The sequence below is a fragment of the Oncorhynchus keta genome, chromosome 12 (genome assembly GCF_023373465.1).
Source record: "Oncorhynchus keta strain PuntledgeMale-10-30-2019 chromosome 12, Oket_V2, whole genome shotgun sequence".
Lineage (NCBI taxonomy): Eukaryota > Metazoa > Chordata > Actinopteri > Salmoniformes > Salmonidae > Oncorhynchus > Oncorhynchus keta.
Genome location: NC_068432.1, coordinates 38,107,426 through 38,131,890, shown reverse-complemented (window position 1 = coordinate 38,131,890; position 24,465 = coordinate 38,107,426). Strand labels below are relative to the sequence as shown.

General features: G+C 44.7%; 3 protein-coding genes across 6 annotated transcripts in view; 2 read left to right on the top strand and 1 right to left on the bottom strand.

Annotated features, from left to right (window-relative positions):
• The window catches only part of LOC118391458 (very low-density lipoprotein receptor-like), a 41,219-nt gene extending 28,497 nt beyond the window's left edge, over positions 1–12,722 (top strand). For 2 of the 4 annotated variants that reach the window (XM_035782879.2, XM_035782876.2), the window contains 4 exons: positions 5,209–5,250; positions 5,774–5,854; positions 10,940–11,109; positions 11,339–12,722. In XM_035782879.2, coding sequence (XP_035638772.1) covers positions 5,209–5,250; positions 5,774–5,854; positions 10,940–11,109; positions 11,339–11,374 — 329 coding nt within the window. In that variant the 3' untranslated portion in view covers positions 11,375–12,722. Of the gene's footprint in view, positions 1–4,415; positions 4,479–5,208; positions 5,251–5,773; positions 5,855–10,939; positions 11,110–11,338 lie in introns of all 4 variants that reach the window. The other 2 variants (XM_035782880.2, XM_035782878.2) reach the window with 2 other exon arrangements.
• LOC118380885 (putative cytochrome P450 120) overlaps positions 2,918–24,465 on the bottom strand; it is a 345,267-nt gene continuing 323,719 nt past the window's right edge. The window contains exon 12 of the transcript XR_008060959.1: positions 2,918–2,943. The gene's annotated coding sequence lies outside the window, so the exon portion shown is untranslated. The remainder of the gene's footprint in view (positions 2,944–24,465) is intronic.
• LOC118391725 (potassium voltage-gated channel subfamily V member 2-like) lies at positions 14,553–20,398 on the top strand. The gene is made up of 2 exons (XM_035783226.2): positions 14,553–15,961; positions 17,561–20,398. The coding sequence occupies exons 1-2, from the start codon at positions 14,669–14,671 to the stop codon at positions 17,804–17,806; spliced, it is 1,539 nt and encodes a 512-aa protein (XP_035639119.1). The 5' UTR covers positions 14,553–14,668; the 3' UTR covers positions 17,807–20,398.

Here is a 24,465-nt window from a genome sequence, read left to right as displayed (position 1 = left end):
AAGTCTGTGTGCTGCGTTGGTCTCCATGCTCTTTTCTTCCTCTTCCAGATCACTGATGTTTGTGTATATAGTAGAGATGGCACCAGGCTTTTCAACTCCCTCTGAGTGAATAAACCACCCAGGACGCAGAGGGGACTGGGGGAGGGAATGGGGGTGACATAAGGCCCAATAAGAGGGACACCTGTCACTTGATGAATGGTTTATATACAGCTTTTTAGATTTGATCCAGAAAGTGACATGTTTTAAACCCACATAGAAGCTAACAGAATGAATTGAATGTCTTGCCTGGTTATTGATGGAAGGCTAGGCTATCCGGCCGTGTGCTTGATGCTTTTCATTTTGATTGCGATGGTGGTCCAATTTGGTTAGAGGGTACTAATGGAGTGAAGCTTTCACCCACAGACATTAGCCAAGATAGTAGTTAACTTCCGGCACCGACAGAGATGGCCGCCTCGCTTCGCGTTCCTAGGAAACTATGCAGTTTTTTGTTTTTTTTACGTGTTATTTCTTACATTAGTACCCCAGGTCATCTTAGGTTTCATTACATACAGTCGAGAAGAACTACTGAATATAAGATCAGCGTCAACTCACCATCAGTACGACCAAGAATATGTTTTCCGCGATGCGGATCCTGTGTTCTGCCTTACAAACAGGTCAACGGAATTGATTCCATGCAGCGATCCCAAAAAACGACTCCGAAAAAGAGAGAAACGAGGCAGTCTTCTGATCAGACTCCGGAGACGGGCACACCGTGCACCACTCCCTAGCATTCTTCTTGCCAATGTCCAGTCTCTTGACAACAAGGTTGATGAAATCCGAGCAAGGGTAGCATTCCAGAGGGACATCAGAGACTAACGTTCTTTGCTTCACGGAAACATGGCTCACTGGAGAGACGCTATCCGGGGCGGTGCAGCCAACGGGTTTCTCCATGCATCGCACCGACTGAAACAAACATCTTTCTGGTAAGAAGAGTGGCGGGGGCGTGTGCCTCATGACTAACGAGACATGGTGTGATGAAAGAAACATACAGGAACTCAAATCCTTCTGTTCACCTGATTTAGAATTCCTCACAATCAAATGTAGACCGCATTATCTACCAAGAGAATTCTCTTTGATTATAATCACAGCCGTATATATCCCCCAAGCAGACACATCGATGGTTCTGAACAAACTTTATTTGACTCTTTGCAAACTGGAAAACATTTATCCGGAGGCTGCATTCATTGTAGCTGGGGATTTTAACAAAGCTAATCTGAAAACAAGACTCCCTAAATTTTATCAGCATATCGATTGCGCAACCAGGGGTGGTAAAACCTTGGATCACTGTTACTCTAACTTCCACGACGCATATAAGGCCCTGCCCCGCCCCCCTTTCGGAAAAGCTGACCACGACTCCATTTTGTTGATCCCTGCCTACAGACAGAAACTTAAACAAGAGGCTCCCACGCTGAGGTCTGTCTAACGCTGGTCCGACCAAGCTGACTCCACACTCCGACTGCTTCCATCACGTGGACTGGGACATGTTTCGTATTGCGTCAGATAACAATATTGACGAATACGCTGATTCGGTGTGCGAGTTCATAAGAACGTGTGTTGAAGATGTCGTTCCCATAGCAACGATTAAAACATTCCCTAACCAGAAACCGTGGATTGATGGCAGCATTCGCGTGAAACTGAAAGCGCGAACCACTGCTTTTAATTAGGGCAAGGTGACCGGAAATATGACCAAATACAAACAGTGCAGCTATTCCCCCCGCAAGGCAATCAAACAAGCTAAGTGTCAGTACAGAGACAAAGTAGAATCTCAATTCAACGGCTCAGACACAAGAGGCATGTGGCAGGGTCCACAGTCAATCACGGACTACAAGAAGAAACCCAGCCCAGTCACGGACCAGGATGTCTTGCTCCCAGGCAGACTAAATAACTTTTTTGCCCGCTTTGAGGACAATACAGTGCCACTGACACGGCCTGCAACGAAAACATGCGGTCTCTCCTTCACTGCAGCCGAGGTGAGTAAGACATTTAAACGTGTTAACCCTCGCAAGGCTGCAGGCCCAGACTGCATCCCCAGCCGCGCCCTCAGAGCATGCGCAGACCAGCTGGCCGGTGTGTTTACGGACATATTCAATCAATCCCTATACCAGTCTGCTGTTCCCACATGCTTCAAGAGGGCCACCATTGTTCCTGTTCCCAAGAAAGCTACGGTAACTGAGCTAAACGACTACCGCCCCGTAGCACTCACTTCCGTCATCATGAAGTGCTTTGAGAGACTAGTCAAGGACCATATCACCTCCACCCTAGACCCACTCCAATTTGCTTACCGCCCAAATAGGTCCACAGACGATGCAATCTCAACCACGCTGCCCTAACCCATCTGGACAAGAGGAATACCTATGTGAGAATGCTGTTCATCGACTACAGCTCGGCATCAAGCTCGAGACCCTGGGTCTCGACCCCGCCCTGTGCAACTGGGTACTGGACTTCCTGACGGGCCGCCCATGGGTGGTGAGGGTAGGCAACAACATCTCCTCCCCGCTGATCCTCAACACGGGGGCCCCACAAGGGTGCGTTCTGAGCCCTCTCCTGTACTCCCTGTTCACCCACGACTGCGTGGCCATGCACGCCTCCAACTCAATCATCAAGTTTGCGGACGACACAACAGTGGTAGGCTTGATTACCAACAACGACGAGACGGCCTACAGGGAGGAGGTGAGGGCCCTCGGAGTGTGGTGTCAGGAAAATAACCTCACACTCAACAAAACTAAGGAGATGATTGTGGACTTCAGGAAACAGCAGAGGGAACACCCCCCTATCCACATCGATGGAACAGTAGTGGAGAGGGTAGCAAGTTTTAAGTTCCTCGGCATACACATCACAGACAAACTGAATTGGTCCACTCCCACAGACAGCATCGTGAAGAAGGCGCAGCAGCGCCTCTTCAACCTCAGGAGGCTGAAGAAATTTGGCTTGTCACCAAAAGCACTCACAAACTTCTACAGATGCACAATCGAGAGCATCCTGGCGGGCTGTATCACCGCCTGGTACGGCAACTGCTCCGCCCTCAACCGTAAGGCTCTCCAGAGAGTAGTGAGGTCTGCACAACGCATCACCGGGGGCAAACTACCTGCCCTCCAGGACACCTACACCACCCGATGTTACAGGAAGGCCATAAAGATCATCAAGGACATCAACCACCCGAGCCACTGCCTGTTCACCCCGCTATCATCCAGAAGGCGAGGTCAGTACAGGTGCATCAAAGCTGGGACCGAGAGACTGAAAAACAGCTTCTATCTCAAGGCCATCAGACTGTTAAACAGCCACCACTAACATTGAGTGGCTGCTGCCAACACACTGACATTGACACTGACTCAACTCCAGCCACTTTAATAATGGGAATTGATGGGAAATGATGTAAATATATCACTAGCCACTTTAAACAATGCTACCTTATATAATGTTACTTACCCTACATTATTCATTTCATATGCATACGTATATACTGTACTCTATATCATTGACTGCATCCTTATGTAATACATGTATCACTAGCCACTTTAACTATGCCACTTTGTTTACATACTCATCTCATATGTATATACTGTACTCGATACCATCTACTGTATCTTGCCTATGCTGCCCTGTACCATCACTCATTCATATATCCTTATGTACATATTCTTTATCCCCTTACACTGTGTATAAGACAGTAGTTTTGGAATTGTTAGTTAGATTACTTGTTGGTTATTACTGCAATGTCAGAACTAGAAGCACAAGCATTTCACTACGCTCGCATTAACATCTGCTAACCATGTGTATGTGACAAATAAAATTTGATTTGATTTTGATCTAGTACCTACTATACCGTTATACGTGTCATGAAGAGGGTAGCCTATACATTTATTACTCTATTTAATATTCATTTAAATTATCAAATGAATAAAGGTGATTTAGGCCCAGTAATGAGTCTAGTATGGTGATTTTATATTTTGCTGATTTGTCTGATCTCAACCAATCATTCTCTCCTGCTTCACATGATTCCTGCTTCATTTCATTCATGCCATTCACAATCCTAGCCGAGCTGCGTTCAGTTTTCACTCCTATGGAGTACTTACTGTTTTCAGCTCGTTTCCCAATTCCTTTGGCAAGCGAGGTTCTATGGTCAGTTGGACAGCAGGATAGGAAATGGGTGTTATTTTCCTTTAGTCATTTTGGATCACTTCTGCACACGTCCTCGTATGATACTTTGCATTTGTGCTTTGCTCCATTTACATGTTTTTCCACTAGGAATTCCTTTGTGACATAATTTAACATGAAGTACTATATATTGCTTGGTAACAAGCATTTCTGAAGTCAGAATGTAAATGTTCGATTTTGACGTTTTGCCAAAGCATTACTCTGCTCCCTTATTATGACAGTGACCCCTTCAGCTCCCTCAAAGGATGATGGGAAAGCTCTAATACATCCCACTTACCCCCAAGGTAAAGCTGTCAACCGCCTGACTGTCTGCCTGACTGTCTGCCTGCCTGGATAGCCATGCATCAGGACCCAGTAGTCTAGTTTCATGGCCTTTGGGTTCTGAGTTTCTACATGTCAATGAGTTAATTTCATACTAGAATGACTGTCTGGTCTACCTCCTCTGTGCTACCTATCGTCATGGTGATTAGCCTGTTAGCATGCAGCCTGCAACTAGGGGTGGTGTGAAGATGGGAAGTTGGTCAGTCATGTAAAGATATCTGGAGTGGTTGATAGCACAGGAATGTTTACGTGGATTTAGGAAGTAGCTTTTAATGCCATCCACCCAGGAATCCACCCAACATTTTTAAAAGGCAGACCTTTAAGTGACTAATAAAATTAGCATGCATCATTTTGATCCAGAAAGTGACATGTTTTAAACCCACATAGAAGCTAACAGAATGAATTGAATGTCTTGCCTGGTTATTGATGGAAGGCTAGGCTATCCGGCCGTGTGCTTGATGCTTTTCATTTTGATTGCGATAGTGGTCCAATTTGGTTAGAGGGTACTAGTGGAGTGAAGCTTTCACCCACAGACATTAGCCAAGATCTAGTACTTACTATACCATAATCGCAGTAACCAATATTTCATTTAATTGGATAAGCCTGCTTTTTAAGTAATTTTTTTTGTAGGATGTTTTTAATTTGTAAGATTCCTTTTGTTGCTCTGATCCCGGTGTTTTGTTTCGTTCAAAGCGACCACAGTGCCAAATGTTGTCCCCAAACCTGTCCCTGCTGGTAAGACCCAGTTCTTCTTCCCTGATTTGAGCCAGTACATTGAGGCCTTTGAAAAAAGTGGTTGATTTCCTTAGACTATGATTGTGCCAAAACACTGGTCTGTCAGCCTGGCCCTGCCAGGTCCTGATGGCCATATAATGTTCCAGAGCCCAGCTGACCCCCAAGAGGTTGCCAGAGACCACAGAACCACCCCAGTTAGCAGACCACCTGGAAATATCCTTAAACAAAGCTCATGTCCTCATCTTTGTTCCCCCTTCCATTCACCCACTTGTTTGCAAGTCCGGTCACTACCCTAACTCATATCACCGATCATTACTCATGACTAGTCAAGTATATTCTACTTTAAGCTCTCAAGGCTGTGCTTGGTATATAATGTGTCCATACTGGTTACAACTGATCTTACCCCAATAAGAGACTAATAGAGAAAAACAGACATGAACCAGTGACATTTTGGTAGATTTATTTATAAATAAAATGGTCCATCAAAGGTTTCACACTCTTAGACTAACATGTTCTATTGTAGAAGCCAACAGCAGTACATCCATCCATGAGGCGAACTTCACAGCTAGAGGATCTACAGCTGCCTGGGCTATCCTCCCTGTGTGTAAGTGATACTGCCTAGCCCGCTCTGCCTCTTTCCCTCTCGCTCTGCCTCTTTCCCTCTCGCTCTGCCTCTTTCCCTCTCGCTCTGCCTCTTTCCCTCTCGCTCGCTCTGCCTCTTTCCCTCTCGCTCTGCCTCTCTTTGACCCCTGCAGTTGTTTATGAATCATCCACTAAAGGCCTGCCACTCAACTTTATGATAAATGGATGGATGGACAATACTTCAATGGTTTTCCTAGCTATAGTAGTGTCAGGAGAACTCAATACTCCTGTTCATTTACCAATTAAGTTAATCTCAGTCTATATCAGGATTTGTAAGATACTGATAGAAAAGGAAACAGACAGAGTTAAATGTTTATTCACGGGAACGTTCTGAAGTCAAGAATAAAAATAAATTCATTTTATACTGACTTCTCACACACAAACATACGCACACACATACACGCAAACATACGCACACACATACACGCAAACATACGCACACACATACACGCAAACATACGCACACACATACACGCAAACATACGCACACACATACGCAAACATACGCACTCACATACACGCAAACATACGCACACACATACACGCAAACATACGCACACACATACACGCAAACATACGCACACACATACACGCAAACATACGCACACACATACACGCAAACATACGCACACACATACACGCAAACATACGCACACACATACACGCAAACATACGCACACACATACACGCAAACATACGCACACACATACACGCAAACATACGCACACACATACACGCAAACATACGCACACACATACGCGCACACATACGCACACACATACGCACACACATACGCACACACATACGCACACACATACGCGCAAACATACGCACACACATACACGCAAACATACGCACACACATACACGCAAACATACGCACACACATACACGCAAACATACGCACACACATACACGCAAACATACGCACACACATACGCGCAAACATACGCACACACATACGCAAACATACGCACACACATACGCGCAAACACACGCACACATACGCGCAAACATACGCACACACATACGCGCAAACATACGCACACACATACGCACACGCATACGCACACACATACGCACACGCATACACGCAAACATACGCACACGCATACACGCAAACATACGCACACGCAAAAACATACGCACACACATACACGCAAACATACGCACACGCAAAAACATACGCACACACATACACGCAAACATACGCACACGCAAAAACATACGCACACACATACACGCAAACATACGCACACGCAAAAACATACGCACACGCAAAAACATACGCGCACACATACGCGCACACATACGCGCACACATACGCAAACAACGCACACACATACGCGCAAACACGCACACACATACACGCAAACATACGCACACACATACACGCAAACATACGCACACACATACACGCAAACATACGCACACACGCGCAAACGCGCACACACAGGCGCGCAAACATACGCACACACATGCGCGCACGCGCACGCAAACATACGCACACGCATACACGCAAACATACGCGCAAAAACACGCACACGCATACACGCAAACATACGCACACGCAAAAACATACGCACACACATACACGCAAACATACGCACACGCAAAACATACGCACATACACGCAAACATACGCACGCACACACATACACGCAAACATACGCGCACATGCAAACATACGCGCACACGCAAACATACGCACGCACGCACACACGTACACGCGCACACATACGCGCGCACACACGCACACACGCATACACGCATACACGCAAACACACGCACACACGCACACGCACACACGCAAACACACACGCACACACGCACACACACATACACGCACACGCACACACATACACGCACACGCACACACATACACGCACACGCATACACGCACATGCACGCACATGCACGCACATGCACGCACATGCACGCACATGCACGCACATGCACGCACACACGCAAACACACGCACACACGCACACACACACATACACGCACACACATACACGCATGCACGCACGCGCATGCACGCACATGCACGCACACACACGCGCACGCACGCACATGCACGCACATGCACGCACATGCACGCACATGCACACACATGCACGCACACACATACACGCACACACATACACGCATGCACGCACGCACATGCACGCACGCACACACACGCGCACGCACGCACACACACGCACACGCACATATACACGCACACACGTACGTGCAAACATACGCACACACGTACGCGCAAACGTACGTACGCACACACGTACGCACGTACGTACGCACACACGTACGCGTACGCACACACGTACGTACGCACACACGTACGTACGCACACACGTACGTACGCACACACGTACGTACGCACACACGTACGTACGCACGCACGTACGCACGCACGTACGTACGCACACACGTACGCACACACGTACGCACACACGTACGCACACACGTACGCACACACGTACGCACACACGTACGCACACACGTACGCTCGCACGTACGCTCGCACGTACGCTCGCACACACAAACGTACTCACACACAAACATACGCACACACGTGCACACAAAAATACGCACACGCATGTCTTGCAACGCACGCACTACCCAGCCGACAGAGATAGTGACCTTGTCCAAGCATACGCGCATGCATACGCGCATGCATACGCGCAAACATACGCGCACGCATACGCGCAAACATACGCGCAAACATACGCGCACGCATACGCGCAAACATACGCGCACGCATATGCGCAAACATACGCGCAAACATACGCGCACGCACACATACGCACACGCGCAAACATACGCGCAAACATACGCACACGCACACGCAAACATACGCACACACAAACATACGCACACAAACACACATACGCACATGCACGCATACGCACATGCAAACATACGCACGCATACGCACGCATACGCAGACACGCAGACATGCAGACACACGCAGACATGCAGACGCACGCAGACATGCAGACGCACGCAGACATGCAGACGCACGCAGACATGCAGACGCACGCAGACATGCAGACGCACGCAGACATGCAGACGCACGCAGACATGCAGACGCACGCAGACATGCAGACGCACGCAGACATGCAGACGCACGCAGACATGCAGACGCACGCAGACATGCAGACGCACGCAGACATGCAGACGCACGCAGACATGCAGACGCACGCAGACATGCAGACGCACGCAGACATGCAGACGCACGCAGACATGCAGACGCACGCAGACATGCAGACACGCAGACATGCAGACGCACGCAGACATGCAGACGCACGCAGACATGCAGACGCACGCAGACATGCAGACGCACGCAGACATGCAGACGCACGCAGACATGCAGACGCACGCAGACATGCAGACGCACGCAGACTCACGGGTAGGCACACGCACACGCAGGCACACGCACACGCAGGCACACGCACACGCAGGCACACGCACACGCAGGCACACGCACACGCAGGCACACGCACACGCAGGCACACGCACACGCAGGCACACGCACACGCAGACACACGCACAGGCACACACACGCACACGCACACGCAAACACACGCACACGCACACGCAAACATACGCACACGCACACGCAAACATACGCACACGCACACGCAAACATACGCACACACACACGCACACATACGCACACACACACGCACACGCAAACACACGCACACACACACGCACACGCAAACATACGCACACACACACGCACACATACGCACGCACACACACACGCACACGCAAACATACGCACACATACACACGCACACATACGCACACACACACGCACACACGCAAACATACGCACACACACACGCACACACGCAAACATACGCACACGCAAACATACGCACACACGCAAACATACGCACACGCACACACGCAAACATACGCAAACATACGCACACGCACGCATACGCACACATACGCACACGCACACATACGCACACATATACGCACGCGCACACGCAGACATACGCACACGCAGACATACGCACACAAACACGCAAACATACGCACGCGCATACACGCAAACATACGCACGCACATACACGCAAACATAGGCACACACACGCATACACGCGCACACATACACATGCACGTACACATACACGCAAACGTACACGCACACATACGCACGCACACACATACACGCACACACACATACACGCGCACACACACGCATACACGCGCACACACACGCATACACGCACACGCATACACGCAAACATGCACATGCACGCACATGCATGCACGCACGCACATACACGCAAACATATACATGCACGCACATGCACGCACGCACATGCACGCACGCACATGCACGCACGCACATGCACGCACATGCATGCACGCACACACATACACGCACACACATACACGCAAACATGCACATGCAAACATTCATGCACACGCACACACGTACACGCAAACACACACGCACGCACACGCACATTTACACACACACATACGCACACACGTACGCACAAACATACGCACACACGTACGCACAAACATATGCACACACGTACACTCGCACACACAAACATACGCACACACGTGCACACAAACATACGCACACGCATGTCTTGCAACGCACGCACTGTCTGTCTCACTACCCAGCCGACAGAGATAGTGACCTTGTCCTTGAGACGTACTCCCCGTTCTCTCCCAAATCTCTAGTCAGGTCGGCACCAAGCTCAGACAGTCTGTGTTTGAAATACCATAAAGGCATATTGTTTTACCCTAATTCTGACTAGGAATACACATTTATTGATTATGATTTCATACATTCAAATCAATTCCATACAATCATATGTTTCAGGGCGGAATATTCTAATCATTCAATTAACAGACAATTTTCATCTATCAAGTAGTTATTGATTGAATGTCATGATTTATTAAAGTAACCCTTGAGTAGCACAGGTGCATCGGTAACCGTAGCTCTCGATAGCTGGATTTGAACCATTTAAAACTAATACAGTATTACTTATGTTTTGCCCTCTTCCCAGTGTTGCTGGCCATGGCTGCAGCAGGAGGCTACTTGATGTGGCGTAACTGGCAGCTGAAGAATAAGAAGAGCATGAACTTCGACAATCCAGTCTACCTGAAAACCACAGAAGAGGACCTCAACATAGATATCAGCAGGCACACCTCCAATATAGGCCACACATACCCAGCAGTAAGAAGCCTACTTGATTGATTGGGAGTCATCACTTCCGTAAATAACTACTTGCCTGTGAACTTCCAAACCATTTTGCATTGTGACTGATAACCTTACATTTACCACCCACTAAACTGCTTATCCTAAGCAAGGATTGTTACTGGCAGCTAGACCACTTTAGCCCTTATTAATTGGTTAGATTCTCTGTGAATGACCACTTTCCATTGTGCTTTTGTCTTCCTTCCAGATATCAGTGGTGAATACAGAAGATGACTTGTCATAACCAACCTTCCAAATGACCCCCATCGGTTTACTGACGCTTTGGTCTCCTTGCCAACGACCTCCGTTTCTTTAGCAGAGTTGCATCCAGATGCCTTCTGAAAAGCATTAAGTTATCAGTTCTGGGGATGTTTGTCATTTGTGTGAATATGAATTGTGTCCTACTCCGGCTGCGTTTAGACAGGCAGCACCATTGCATTTTTTTTACATTTTTTAAAAACATTTTTTCACACATTGGTATTTTGACCAATCAGATCACCTCTGAAAAAGATATGTGATTGATCAAAATACCAATTGGTGGGGAAAAAATAGCAGAATTGGCATTCCTGTTTAAATGCAGCCTTAGTGTGTCAAGGGATTTTGGGAGCTTGGCCTCTATATCCCCATTCCTCCCTCAGCCCCAAAACATTTCAAAGATTCTACTACATACAGTAGAAACTTGTGTTACTTCAGAACACGTGTGTGGGTGGTGATGCAGAGTTCCTGGTTCTGACTTTCAGTCCCCTGGTGGACATGTATTTTTGTGAATATTTATTTAAAAGCATACTTTAGGCAGTACTGTCATAAAATATGTATGTTTTTTTTTCTTATGAACATTACCTCCAGAAGCACATTCTTCTAAATAATTTTTATGTGACTCTGTGCTTGGGAAGATGAGCTCTATTGAATGTGATGGTACTACATCATTTGTAAAATATTGTACATAAACCCTCTTCCCCCAAGAACAGAATCAGGACTGAAGCACTTTGATAAAATGTTCCGTTGTAAATAAGATTGTATACATTTTTGTAGTACCAGGGTAGAGTAAGATGTATTTAAAACTAGATTTAACTTTTGTATTTTAGGGTGGGTTTGTAAATTCACTCTGGCTATCTACTCTGATTTCAGAGCACTCTTGTCAGAGCGCAGCATAACTGATGAATTTACGAACACTCAACACCCGTTGAATATGACCGGTGTCAGTAAACATCGGCAAAAAAAATCATTATATTCTTGCCATTAGCACAGTTAGTCACCAACGCTCTGGATAACATGAACAGCCTAACCAGCTCTGCTAGGGCAAGTAAACTGGTCAGAGTGAGGTGTTCTCTCATTTGGCTGGAAGTAGCTAGCTAACTATAGCCAGTTAGCTTGGGTGCTTGACTGCCGTTGTGAGATCAGAACGTTCGGATCAACTCTGAATTTACAAATGGCCAGAGCGCACTCCAGGGTGAATTTACGAGTACACCCTTGGTGTTCTGTTGCTGTGATCTTTTCCAACCTTGTAGAGTATGGGGACTAAATACTGTATCGTGATCAAATAAAACAAGACTCATAAATAATTTAAAACTCATTGCTTGACTTTGAGAACTTAGATCTTGTCCTATACCACCATGTGTTTAGGGATATATTCTGATTCTCTTACCATTCTCCTGAATTGTGCACTTTACACACCTCTTATTGATTCAAACGGAATGATGGGTGTGAGAATGTCATGCATGCACATATTCAATGCTTTTAAATGTGGTGTGGGGATGGTGTGTGCACACTTCCGGAAAAGGGTAGAGAATCTCTACAGCCTTGGTGTAGAGGGTTTGTTGAAGGTCTAAGGTAGTGGCTCTAGTAGCTATTTAAGAGTGCATTGCTACTACATTTTAATGATTGACAGCCTATTTCAAATGCATTTTGAGCTGTGCCTGACTATAACAATTGCAGAGGCAGGTGGCAGTATAGAGTCAGCTTTGATGTACAGGAAATCATGCACAGCATCATCATCCCAAAGACAACCCATCTAATACTGCCAGGCAACCAAGACAGTGTTTACCTTCCCTTGTGAAAAATATATTGGAGGCTGATGATCAATCTTTCAAGCTAATATTTTGGGTGGCAGGTAGCCTAGTGGTTAGAGCGTTGGACCAGCAACTGAGCTGACAAGGTAAAAATCTGTCATTCTGCCCTCGAACAAGGCAGTTAGTACCACTGTTCCTAGGCTGTCATTGAAAATAAGAATTTGTTCTTAACTGACTTGCCAAGTTAAAGGTAAAATTAAAATGTGCATTTCAGTGGACTGTGTGTGTACAGGAAAAAGGCTAACTGGATTAAGCAATTTACACAAAGCTAGGAGGGCAGGTTCCTAAAGAGCACTTTTAAACTAGTTTGTTTGCACCAGATTGGATTAAAGGGTCACAGCAAAGTTCCATTGCAGGTAATAAACAGAGAGGTGGAGGAATTTGCCATTCAGTTATTTGCATGGGAGAGTGGTTAGAGCCACTTGGTGGCGAGCGACGAAATAGCATATAGTGCAGTTGGCCGGATCTAAGCTGGAGTTGTCCTGCACCCACCGGACTCCAGTCTGCATGTTAATGCCAGTAGACATCAGGCCTGAGGAGTGTTATTGTGCCTCTATGATTATAATACTCTACATATTTTTTTTTTTACAACTATATGCAGCTGAATGTATAGCAGCGTAAGTTGAAAGCACATCTCATGAGATGACCGGAAAGATTTCCTTAGTGCTTCTGTCAATTTCTGCTGTTAAAGTAACTGTCCAGTGAGAATATCACTTTAAAAGTTAATATTATGTTAACCCATACCCAAATATGTTGTTGATTCATCCTATACTCGTATTTGTGGCCAAAGCATAATTTGGAGAAAAACGCTTTAAAAAAAAAAAAAAAAACCCTCAAATGGACCGTTTAAAAAATGATTGGCCATCTCATCCTCCATGAGTAAATAGCAATCAGTGGTCTCGCATTCATATTTTTACTGATCAGTATATGCCCACACTGTTAAAACACAGAAAAGCTGCTTTTTAACATAAACAAATATTTGGAGAAACTTTCACTCATTGTAAATAATTATAGGTCATATTTCATAATCTGAAACACTGGACATTAGCAGAAATAACAGGATGGAAAAGTGTTAAAATCATTAACTCAAGCTGGATTTATGCTGCATCCTTAACCTCTTTACTACTAACCAGGAAGTCCATAATGGTCCATAATACAGCTCAGAGTCCCCTGCTCTGGATAGGGAATTTGAAATGTAAGGCAAATGAAAGATGTCAGGGTGGTGGTGGGAGGGGGAGGGCGAATGAGAGAGCGAATAGGGGAAAGGGACTGGGAGAGGATATTAGTATTTAAAACTTAAAGCACCCAGATCCTCTCAGTCAGCAACATTAGACGGTCAGGGTTGTTTCTCTCTCTCTGCTGGTATACTGCTGTAAGTGACTCAGGAGAGCGTATTAGACCTGTGTTAATGCCTCCACACCACTCCGTGAGCTACCGCGTCTAACCAGGTCCTAGTGCAGACCTCCAGGATGCTCAAGAGAAGGAGACGGAGCCTCTTCCCCAACTACAAAGTCGGGGGAACAGGCCCCACATACAAGGACCCAGAGGAGGACAACAATATTCCCTTCACCCAGAACTTGGTGAAACCATGGAACTCCATGCAAGAACTCAGCCGTGACATCTACGCAGAGTACAAAGATGAGGAAGATGAAATGACATACCTGACGAGAGGCCTCTCCATTCCTGCGAAGAACTACATGCTGAACATCAACGTGGGTGGGACGTTGTATCAGATCTCCTACAGGGTGGCTGCCAAGTATCCCAAGACCAGGATCGGCCGCTTGGCGACATACACAGACCACAACAGGAAACTGGACCTGTGTGACGACTATATTGTCCAGAACAACGAGTTCTTTTTCGACAGAGACCCGGACATCTTCCACAACATTTTCAACTTCTACCGGACGGGCGTCCTCTGGATCAAGGATGAGTTGTGTCCCAGGAACTTCGTGGAGGAGATAAACTACTGGGGCGTGAGGATCAGGAACACACACCGCTGCTGCCGAATCTCCTTCGAGGAGCGCCAGGACGAGCTCAGTGAGCAGCTGAAGATCCAGAGGGAGCTGGAGGCAGAGGTTGAGATGGAGGAGAATGAGGAGTTGTTCCACGGGATGGTGTTTGGTCAGATGCGTCACATCATCTGGAACCTGATGGAGAAGCCCTTCTCTTCGGTCACTGCCAAGCTCATGGCTGTAGCCTCCAGCTTCTTCGTGCTGATGTCCCTGGTGGCCATGACGCTGAACACAGTGGAGGAGATGCAGTATACCACCACCACGGGACAGCTGAGTGGGAAGACCTATGGGGAGTATGTGGAAACCTTCTGCATCGCTTTCTTCACCATGGAATACCTACTGCGTCTGGTGTCCACCCCGGACCTGCCGCGCTTCGGGAAAAGCGTCCTGAACGGGGTGGACCTGATCGCTATCTTACCCCTCTACCTGCAGCTGGTGCTGGAGTGCTTTGAGACCGACAACTACGGGAAGCACCAAGACATCGAGACGGTGGGCAGGGTGGGCAAATTGGGCCAGGTTTTGAGAATCATGCGTCTGATGAGGATCTTCCGTGTCTTGAAGCTGGCCCGTCACTCTACGGGGCTGAGGGCATTTGGCTTCACCCTGCGCCAGTGCTACCAGCAAGTGGGCTGCCTCTTCCTCTTCATCGCCATGGGAATCCTCACCTTCTCTGCCATGGTGTACACTGTAGAGCATGATGTCCATCAGACCAACTTCACCAGCATCCCTCAGGCATGGTGGTGGGCAGCTGTAAGTAATCCCATACTATTTCATTGGTTATTATAAGTAATTGGCTAAAGATGACTATATTACTTAATTGATTAGTTTCCTTATTTTGAAACATTCACTTATGTTCCAGCAAGTAACTGGTATATTATTACAATAACACTGCATATCCTGGACTGTCATTCTGGCCCTGCTCTGTGCTGTCTCTGTTTATTTGGTACTGTTGACAACACACACAATTGGGTTTTACAGTTTTGAGCAACATTGATTCATTGTTACCTGCGGATTATGATAATGTCTGCTCACTCACATTTCAATTCCACCTAGTCACCAACATGCTGGCAGAAATAATTGCTTCATCACACCCCTGTCAGCTACAGTAGCCTATTATCACTGTTGCCTTTTAAGAGACTTTTTCACAAGTAGCTGCCCTTATATCCCCACCTTGTTTAATTAGAGCTGATGTGGAAGCTATTTTCCCATGCCTAAGATATACACTGAGTGCACTAAATATTAAGAACACCTGCTCTTTCCATCAGACTGACTGATTCCTATTTGCATAAAATAGACAGACCAGTCTTATCAAAATTAGATAATATTATTTATTCTCAGAGCGCGCTGCCATGTAACCACAAACAACAGTTTATATACAAAATATGACGTCATAGGTTCTAAACTGTTCTTCCTCCCAACAGTTCAATAGTTTATTACCACCCCTTTGCTCTCTTACTCCAGACACACAGTTAAATCAAGATACAACTTCTGAAGTTTTCATCCATCACCATTCAGCAGACAGTTCCAGCTCATGAAAACCTGAGAAAACACACACTGCCTTATCTAAACATCCCAGAGCTAAGTTGAGTCGGTTCAACCGTAGGTTAACAACCCTTTCTGCTTACTTAAAAACTCACAATTCCAGTCCCCTCTAACCTGGCTGGAATGGTTTCATGCTCCACAATCCATTCCTTATGAATTAATATTGTTAATCAGATATAATAAAACATAGTAGAGTTGAATTAGTTATAGTTCTATTTAAAATGTAGATATTGTTTAGTCATTATTCATAAAATTCCTATCAGGTAGTAGGTGCCAGGTGCACCCGTTTGTCAAGAACTGCAATGCTGCTGCTCAACTCCGTATTAGGAAGGCATTCTTAATGTTTATGTACACCTAGTGTACATGCGTGCAAAATGTTATTAAGGACGGCTGAACTCTACCAGGGGAAAGGTATTTAAGGATTCCCCTTGAGGCACTTCCACCTTAATTAATTGAAGGCGTTAGATGAGGACATGTAAATTGATCTGTCCTACGTCCATTGACTGTAGACTAACCTAGTCCCTTAGTTCTGTAATTCCATTTAACAATGCTTCAACAGCCTTCAGGAGGACAGCGAATATAGTCTCAGAAACTCAGAAACTACTTCACTTGCCCTCCCTTCGATTAACCCTCCACACAAAGCTTTTCACATGGGCTCTCCTTGGCCTTCTCCCATGCCTGTCATGAACACTGTGGCACTCACACACACATCATTAAGGGTCAACTGTGGTCCTGGCAATGTTAGCAAGTTCAGTAGAGACTACGTTCATGTTTACAAATAAAATGACCATTGGCCTTCTCCCTCAGGTGAGCATCTCTACTGTGGGCTATGGAGACATGTTTCCAGAGACCATCCTGGGCCGGCTGTTTGCTTTCACCTGCATCTCCTTTGGGGTCATTTTGAACGGCATGCCCATTTCCATCCTGTACAATAAGTTCTCAGACTACTACACCAAGCTGAAGTCTCAGGAGTTCACGTCTACAGTGAAGGCTCGGGGCAAGGTCAGGTTCGCCAAGAGGGCGGCCAGGAAGTTAACCAAATGCTGTCCATAGACACACTGGTGAATGTTCTAAGATCACTATGGGAGACTTTCTATTCAATTAAGTTATTTTGTGACTTATGCCACTACTAAGTGGGGTTCCCAGGGAGCTGGAGTTACTATGCATCTGTTTTACTGTATAAATGGTTCAATTCAGGTTTTAGAAATGGATTCTCCTATCAATATGACTTTTATTGCTTGCATAGTTTCATTGCCAAACATGAGATTCATGTATGCAATTACGTACTTGGATATTAATGCTCCTAAGGAGGGGAGTGCAACCTTTCATTGTAGCAAAAATACTGCTGACAAAGTAATCATTATTCTTTTTCATCTAAAGTGATCCTTCAACTACACGTGAGATTTAGACTCTTAGACTTCATTCAGAAGAAATGAGGCCGTTGAAGTGGAAAGTTTACATACACCTTCGCCAAATACATTCAACTCAGTTTTTCTAAACAATTCCTGACACTTAATCCTAGTAAAAATCCCTGTCTTAGGTCTGCTAAGATCACCACTTTATTTTAAGAATGTGAAATGTCAATAGTAGTGATATATTTCAGCTTTTATTTCTTTCATCACATTCCCAGTGGGTCAGAAGTTTACAAACACTTAATTAGTATTTGGTAGCATTGCCTTTAAATTGTTTAACTTGGGTCAAGTGTTTCAGGTAACCTTCCACAAGCTTCAAGAATGTTGTCCCATTCCTCCTAACAGAGCTGGTGTAACTGAGTCAGGTTTGTAGGCCTCCTTGCTCGCACACACTTTTTCAGTTCTGCCCACAAATTTTCTATAGGATTGTCAGGGCTTTGTGATAGCCACTCCAATACCTTGACATTGTTGTCCTTAGGCCATTTTGCCACAACTTTGGAAGTATGCTTGGGGTTATTGTACATTTGGAAGACCCATTTGCGACCAAGCTTTAACTTCCTGACTGATGTCTTGAGATGTTGCTTCAATATATCCATGTAAATTTCCATCCTCGTGATGCCATCTATTTTGTGAAGTGCACCAGTCCCTCCTGCAGCAAAGCACCCCCACAACATGATGCTGCCACCCCCGTGCTTCATAGTTAGGATGGTGTTCTTCGGCTTACAAGCATCCCCCTTTTTTCCTCCAAACATAATGATGGTCATTATGGCCAAACAGTTCTATTTTTGTTTCATCAGACCAGAATACATTTCTCCAAAAAGTAAGATCTTTGTCCCCATGTGCAGTTGCAAACCGTAGTCTGGCTTTTTATGGCGGTTTTGGAGCAGTGGCTTCTTCCTTCCTGAGCGGCCTTTCAGGTTGTCGATATAGGGCTCATTTTACTGTGGATATAGATACTTTTGTACCCGTTTCCTCCAGCATCTTCACAAGGTCCTTTGCTGTTGTTCTGGGATTGATTTGCAATTTTCTCACCAAAGTACGTTCATCTCTAGGAGACCGAACGCATCTCCTTCCTGAGCAGTATGACAGCTGCGTGGTCCCATGGTTTTTATACTTGTGTACTATTGTTTGTACAGATGACTGTGGTACCTTCAGGCATTTGGACATTGCTCCCAAGGATGAACCAGACTTGTGGAGGTCTACAATTTGTTTTTCTGAGGTCTTGGGAAAATCAAAAGAAATCAGCCATGATGTCAAGCAAAAAGGCACTGAGTTTGAAGGTAGGGCTTGAAATACATCCACAGGTACATCTCCAATTGACTCAAATGATGTCATGGCTCTAGAAGCTTCTGATAGGCTAATTGACATCCATTTTCTGGAATTTTCCAAGCTGTTTTAAAGGCACAGTCAACTTAGTGTATGTAATCTTCTGACCCCCTGGAATTGTGAAAAAGTTAAAAAACCCGTCTAAACAATTGTTGGAAAAATGACTTGTCATGCACAAAGTAGTTGTCCTAACCGACTTGCCAAAACGATAGTTTGTTAACAAGAAATTTGTGGAGAAGTTGTTATGACTCTAACCTAAGTGTATGTAAACTTCTGACTTCAACTATATTTGTATACCACACTATTCCCCTCCAGTCCTTATGGCCATGTTATCCCAACAAGAAGACATAATCCACTGCAGAACGGCACCCGGTCTGAAATAGTAAATTCAAAATGCAACATCTGGATGAATCTGCAGACAGGTTAAATAATCTGGGTATCTGGAAGATTGAATCTTCCCAAAGCGGATTTATGAATATGGAAGCAGCTTGCAATGTTTCCACACCAGAAGATTAAAAAGAGTAGGTCACTGATCATGTGTGTTTGGAAAACCTCAAGTACTCTCAGATAAGCAAACATTTCCTCCCGGAAAATATTTGTTGATAAACTCTGTCAGTGTTACCCACAAGGTTCACCAGCCACCTGGACATTGATACTGTATTTCAACTTCAGACCTTTTGCTAAAAAGAGCATCATCATCATGGGTCTTGACCTGACTGCAGTTCGGTGTCGTAACCAACTTCAGTGGGCAAATGCTCACCTTCGATGGCCACTGGCATGCTGAAGAAGTGCGCTCTTCACTGATAAAACCCGTTTTCAACTGTACCGGGCAGATGACAGACAGCGTGTATGGCATCATGTGGGTGAGTGGTTTGCTGATGTTAACGTTGTGAACAGGCTAGGATAGGATAAGTAATCCTTCTCACCCCCCCCCCTTTAAGATTTAGATGCACTATTGTAAAGTGACTGTTCTACTGGATGTCATAAGGTGAATGCACCAATTTGTAAGTCGCTCTGGATAAGAGCGTCTGCTAAATGACTTAAATGTAAATGTAATGTAAATGTAAATCAAAATAACAGCAGAGCTCTCAATGTTGATTTGATTCCCAAATTGTCTTCACTGGTCAACAAAATTCTCAAAAGTAGTGCAAGTCCGACTACTGCCATGAGCCTAAACCTCCCAAATAGTAGCCACACAGGCAGCCATTGATAATCCTCTACTGATTAGAAGAATGTGAGGTCTCTGGAAGAAATAAGCCGTTTCGTCTGACTGGGTCTGTCCGGATCAGACACTAGGACAGATGGAACCTGAGCAGGGCCCACTAAATGAATTTGCTAGTGAGAATGCAGGCTTCCTTCCGTCATAGATGAGCAGAATACCAGACCGGACCACGGCTTGGTGCTTACTGACATTATCTGCCAATGGATAGTTTGTGTTGTAATAACATGTTTTCTTTTAGTTAATTCCAGCTCCTGGGTCAGCTAGTACAACTCATACCGATCAGTTACAAGATTATACAAAAACACTGCCAGTATTTGTGCCTTTTACATTTAAATACTTGCTCCACAGCTTTACAAACAAGCACACCTAAATGAATTTGACAAAATGCAGTACAAATCAGTGTTTCTTTTCATCCATCTTCGTGTCGTAGTAGGGATTTCACCAGGATGGTCCGGTCAAAGGGGACAGTTATGAGAACCTGTGACTCCAGTTGGTGAGGTCACAATAGTTGGTGAAATGTCTCAGAGGGGGTCAATGTTGGTGAGATGGTATCTGTATCAGGCCAGTTTCTCCAGCAGAACTTGACAATGGGCACATGGAGGAAGGGGTGGGGGCTAGAGTGAAAAGGAACAAGGGAAGTGGCAGAGAAACCAGAAAATTAAACGAAAGGAATTGAAATGTAATCCACTGCTTGTTGCTGTTTCACAATGGGCAGCTGTGCCTGCCCTTTTCTTACCCACATCACCCAGTGATATGGAGAATGAATACAAACACAGTCTCCCTGTAAGACGTGCTTAACCCCCAGCTGGCCCCGCCCTTTTCTCCCTTTACACTCAACTTCACTGGCAACTAACAAACAGCTAGGCTGATATAACAAGCAGAACATTGAAGATTTAAATGTTTAAATAACTAAGACCAAAGTAATCTTAGTCTAATTTCAGAGCATATGAATCAACAAGATTAGGGAACTTCAATCGGTAGGAGCTGTAATCATTTCTTCTATTAACACTTGTTTTAGTTAAGCACCAGTTTGCTTGCTTTGCAGGATTAGTCCATTGTGCTGGAGTTTTTGCTATGTGACTGGGTAGAGGGATTGGATCTAACAGTGTAGAGGTACTCACCAACAGAGCACGATGGCCCCATGGTTCACTGCAGCCCACTTCTTCAGCTTGTCCATACCCACCATGTCCAACAGGACCCTGAAGAAATGCTCTGTGGAGACATGGTCAGGAAGATACAGAATCAAATCACGAGGCAATATGGACACGCCCACAGCCATTTTTGCAGTTGTCTGTGTGAGTACCACGTCCAGATCATAACTGTGAGGTGATATTTGTGAGGTCAGGCCTACAGGTGATATTATTTATAAAACAAATGTTGGGTGATATGTGCGGTCAGTCATACCTTCTCTCCCGGCCTCCATCTCGCCTTATTCGATGAGCCATGTGCAGCTATAGAACAGGACATAGATGAGAAAAATGTTTACACAATACCAAGCACTTGCTAAAGAACAGAGACACCACAGATTTGACCCTTTGTCCTGATACCAAGCCAGTACAATCATCCCACAGCTGACCAAACAGACAAAAAGCGAACCCAATTTTATTTAACTAGGCAAGTCTGTTAAGAATAAATTATTATTTACAATGACGGCCTACCCCGGCCAAACACTAAAGCAGACAACGCTGGGCAAATAATGCGCCGCCCTATGGGACTCCCAATTACAGGCAGTTGTGATACAGCCTGGAATTGAACCAGGGTCTGTAGTGATGTCTCTTGCACTGAGATGCAGTGCCTTAGACTGCTTCGCCACTCAGGAGTCCAAATGGAGCCGAATGGCAATTTGTAAGTATTTTTTAAACCTCCCGCTTTGAGCTGCTGGTGTCAATGTGTAGTTCAGACATGCATCATCTATGAGCAGAACTACTGTCTTACCTCAATTAGCCACAAAATCTCTTGTTTGAAAGTTACGCTGCGCCATTTTCCCTAGGGGCGGCAGGGTAGCCAAGTGGTTAGAGCATTGGACTAGTAACCGAAAGGTTTCAAGTTCAAACCCCCGAGCTGACCAGGTACAAATCTGTCGTTCTGAACATGCAGTTAACCCACTTCCTAGGCTGTCATTGAAAATAAGAATGTGTTCTTAACTGACTTGCCTAGTTAAATAAAGGTCAAATATATATTTTTTTTAAACATTCTCCCATGTGGGCCAGCCCCCTTGCAATTTGAGTTTCAGCCAATGAGCTTCAGTCCCTCCCCATTTAAGTGACAGCTAGCAATATATTTTTTTATTAACAACCAATATATACGTAAAGCACATGAGGGAACACAAGCATACATATATTACAAACAATGGACAATCGAGTTAGGGGGTACAATATCACATTACAATTACACAAGGACCTTAAGGGACATGCATATACTTACAATTCTAACAGCTTTTTTGTTAGTAGAGCATTTAACCGTCTTAAAATACAGTTCAATTTCTTTTTGTAGGATACGAAAATGTGGTTTTCTGTTTGTAAATTTACATTTGTGTATATGAAATTTGGCCAAAAGAATAATGAAATTAATTACATAAAAATGTTTCAGCTTATTTCTATTGTATGTAAAGAATCCAAACAGTACATCTCTCCACAATAGTGTAAAATCTTCATAAATGTGTTCAATTATAAACCTAAACCTGTTCAATTAGAAACTTCCTTAATATTGTTAACAAGTAGGTATGTGTGTGGCAACATCCAAACTTTTTTACAACAGATATTATCAATAAATCCATTCCAATAAGGCATGACATAAGGTATACAACATCCTGCTGAAACAAGGATCGTATTGCTCTGTTGTTGAATGGACCAAAAGAGAAATCTTTCCTACTGATGGGTCAACAGAAGGTAGGCTCTGAGGGTCAGGTCTTGACATGTTTCTGAATAACATAGCAACACCTGAGGGAATGGCATCTAAAACAATTGCAAACTCGTTAGGTGTTACAGGGACCTTGTAAAGTGATAAGAATTCCTTACTCTTTGCATTTACCAGTTGGCTCACCAACAGGATATTATTTCGGAACCAATATTCTAAAAACAAAGAAGTATTTTTTTATACAATATATCCCGATTATTCCATATACAATATCTGTGTGGAGAAAAAATGTGTTTATAAATTAAGGACCATGACAAGAACCTGCCGATGGAAAAGCAGTTTCACTGGAACTTTGTCAATATTATAATTGCAAAACAACATGAAGTTAAGGCCACCAAAAGTAGAGAAGACATGATGAGGAATAACATTCCAGATAGAAGTGAGTCTTCTTAGGAATTGTTTTATCCAATTGATCTTAAAAGTATTATTTAAGGTAGTAAAGTCCAGAAAATTCAGTCCACCATTCTCACAAGTGTTCATTACAACAGTTTTCCTAATGTAATGGGTACGGTTTCTCCAAAGAAAGTTGAAAAGCATCTGGTCTATCTCCTTGCTTATTTTACTGTCAAGATATAAAGATACCTTCAGCCTTGGTTATTAGGACTCTACCTTTTAAAGGTAAGTCCCTCTGTAGCCATTGATTTAGCGTTTTTTTAATAAGAGGGTTAAAATGTAGTAAGCCTCTAGACTTCTGCTCCTGTGTAATGGTTATGCCTAAATAGGTAAGTTCTTATTTTACTAGAATACCATAATATGAAGGTGTCACAATCCTTGACAGCTATGAGTTCACATTTATTATGTTAAGATATAGACCAGACGCTTTGGAAAAGGATTGT